This window comes from Sipha flava, unplaced genomic scaffold, assembly GCF_003268045.1.
Source record: "Sipha flava isolate LNK unplaced genomic scaffold, YSA_version1 473_pilon_pilon, whole genome shotgun sequence".
Classification (NCBI taxonomy): domain Eukaryota; kingdom Metazoa; phylum Arthropoda; class Insecta; order Hemiptera; family Aphididae; genus Sipha; species Sipha flava.
Window position 1 is genome coordinate 6883 of NW_020273262.1, and position 3001 is coordinate 9883.

At 30.5% G+C, this 3001-nt stretch overlaps 1 protein-coding gene across 1 annotated transcript; it reads left to right on the forward strand.

The window, feature by feature from the left end:
- Positions 1–672: 672 nt before the first annotated feature.
- On the forward strand, positions 673–2191 carry LOC112689833 (E3 SUMO-protein ligase KIAA1586-like; the record flags this gene model as incomplete). The annotated part of the gene is made up of 3 exons (XM_025563699.1): positions 673–847; positions 941–1214; positions 1413–2191. Coding segments are annotated over exons 1-3 (1228 nt in total), but the record flags the coding sequence as incomplete, so codon positions are not given.
- Positions 2192–3001: the final 810 nt, after the last annotated feature.

Below are 3001 nucleotides of genomic sequence, written 5' to 3' on the forward strand. Positions count from 1 at the left end.
CAAGTTTCTGATTTTTTCCTTTATATTAACCTAACTACCTATTTGTATGCCAAATTTGAACTTTCTAGGTTATCTGGAAGTGGGTTAGAATTTTGATCTATAGGTGAGTCAGTGATAAAAATTACGATTTTGGGACGTTAATATCTAAATAACGGTTTGAGATATGTTTATGAAATTTGGAAAACATATGTATCTAGTAAGTCTCAATATATGAGCCAAATTTGACATGTTTATGTGGAATAGTTTTTGAGTTATGAAGGGGTCAAAAGTGGCTCCAAATGGTTCGTGTAATATTACACGCGGTGCTGCTCGCCAGTTCTGTTAGCTAGAACTTGGCTTGACACGCTACCGCGTGTCTAGATATTCACACGATACGCACCTATGTGTATTTTTAACGTACGATAAGAAATACTATGGAACGGCACCATACGACGGTTTGACATCCCCACGTGCCCGCAGTTTTGTACATACGTTCCCGCAAGTTAGCCGGAAATTCTTTATCAAACGTAAAAGTTTTGATTTTTCTGAGTGGCAGCAAATCTTGTGATCATATTGATACCCGTATGTTTTGATTAGCTTTTAGTATCATTTAAGCTGCAGTAATACATGTATTATATTTTGCTGATCATTAATTACATTAGTTTATAGCATATATTATTCCGTGCGAAAAATATGAGTTCTTCTATACTAAATTGGGTAAATAAACGTTCTAAGTCCAATGATGAATGTGATAATTCGACAAATAAAAAAATTTGCGTTGAAAGTGAACATACATCATCTAATAAAGAATCAAATAAAAATATGGAACTTCACGAAACTAGTGATTTGCCCGAATGTTGGAATAAAGGTCAGTACGAAAATTTCAAGACTGTAAATGAGTGGCTAGTAGTTAAAAATAAAGCATTAGGTTGTTTGATTTGTAAAAATATAACAAATTTAGGATTATCTGTTGTTGATAAAACTCTTCGCTTTTCCAAACCTTGGCAAGACTGTTCTATAATTTCGAATGGAAAGTCAAAAGAAAGTCAAATGTCTAGTTTGAGAAAAAAAATATTTGAACACAAAAAATCTGACGCTCATCTTAGAGCAGTAGAATTACATGAACAATCAAAAGAAAAACAAATAGAAAAAAGTTTCGAAAATGAATTGAAATCAAAGTTCTCTACTACTGAAAAAGTTTTTAGAACTGTTTATAAAATTGTAAAAACTCAAAGGCCTTTTGTTGATTTACCAAATTAAATAGATTTACAAGTTTTAAATGGTATAAATATGGGAAACATTTTACATTCCGATAAAACGTGTGCGGATATAGCACTCCACATTGCATCAGAGTTGAAAAAAATTATTTGCCAAAATATAATTTTAACTAAAACAAATATATCTATTTTAATCGACGAATCAACTACTCTTAGTAAATTAACAACATTAGTAGTTGTTGTTCGTGCATTTATTGAAGATTTTCCCGGTGAACCTTATACTTTTAATCTTGACTTAATTGAACTCCCTAATACCTCTGCTGAAACTATTACTAAATCATTACTTGATTGTTTGGGTGGACACGGATTTGATCAAATTTTTTTAAATGAATGTTTTATTGCTTTTGCATGTGACGGAGCTTCTGTTATGATCGGAAAAGATTCGGGAGTAGCCACGCGACTTAAAATTCAATTTCCTAAATTAATTATTTGGCATTGTTCAAATCACCGTTTGGAACTGGCAGTAGGTGATGTTATTAGCGAAGTTTGTGGTATAAACCATTTTAAAATATTTATGGATAAACTTTATACTATATTCCATCAGTCACCTAAAAACCAAAACGAGTTACATAAAGCTGCTAGTTCATTAGAAGTACAAATTTTGAAAATTGGTAGAATTTTGTCAGTTCGATGGGTAGCATCAAGCAAACGGACAGTTAATGCAGTCATAAATAATTTTTCTACTTTGTATGAACATTTCAACTTGGCGTCAATGGACTCTACCAGAAACTCTAAAGAAAGAAGTAAATACTGTGGATTGTTTAAAATGATAACAAGTATAGAATTTGTTAGTAATTTAAATACCATGTCTGATGCTTTAGACGAATTAGGATATTTATCAGAATATTTACAAAAACGTAGTATTACATTAGTAGACGCTGATAAATCTATAAGAACAACAATACGTGTATTAGATTCTATGGCAACCGATCCAGGTCCAAAATTAACTAACGCATTAAAAGAAATAAAGAACGAAATGTCGTATAAAAATGTAATATTACACAGTTGCAATGTTCCTAAAATAAATTCTGCACAATTTTACAAAAGTCTAGCTAATAATTTAAAATCTCGAATGATGACTTCCAGTTCATCAAATGTCAGTCGTAATGAAAAACATCGCCAAGAAAATGAAAAAACGTTTAAAAACTTACTTGATAATATTGAAAAATTGAATCCAAAAAATTGGCCTCTTTCGAATGATGGCCAAATAGAAAACATACAATTTGGTGACTGTAATATTCGTAATTTATGTCAACAATTTCAAATTGATGAAAAGAGCACTATTCAAAGTTTTAGAATTTATAAAATGGACTTGGGCAAAAAGGAAATTCCAGAAGATTTAAAACCCCTTTATAAATCAACTGCAACGATTCCAGTATCGACTAGCGAATGTGAACGAAATTTTAGTTCTATGAACGAAATCATGTCACCACTAAGAACTTCATTAAATATAAAAACTGTTGCTGCTCTTTTATTTATTAATTGTGTTGGACCACCTCTAACGAAATTCGAACCAGAAAAATACGTTCGATCTTGGTTATTGAATGGTCGACATTTAGCTGATGATACAGCAAGTCGTAAAAGAAACCAAAAGTGTGATAAGACATATGAATCATTGTGGAAGTTATTGTAAAAAAAATTGTATTGATGCTGTACTTTTTGAGTTATAAATATAAAATTTAAATAAAAATAAGTTTATAAATTATAAGTAGTTCTTTAAACATTTTATATTTATATTTTTATTT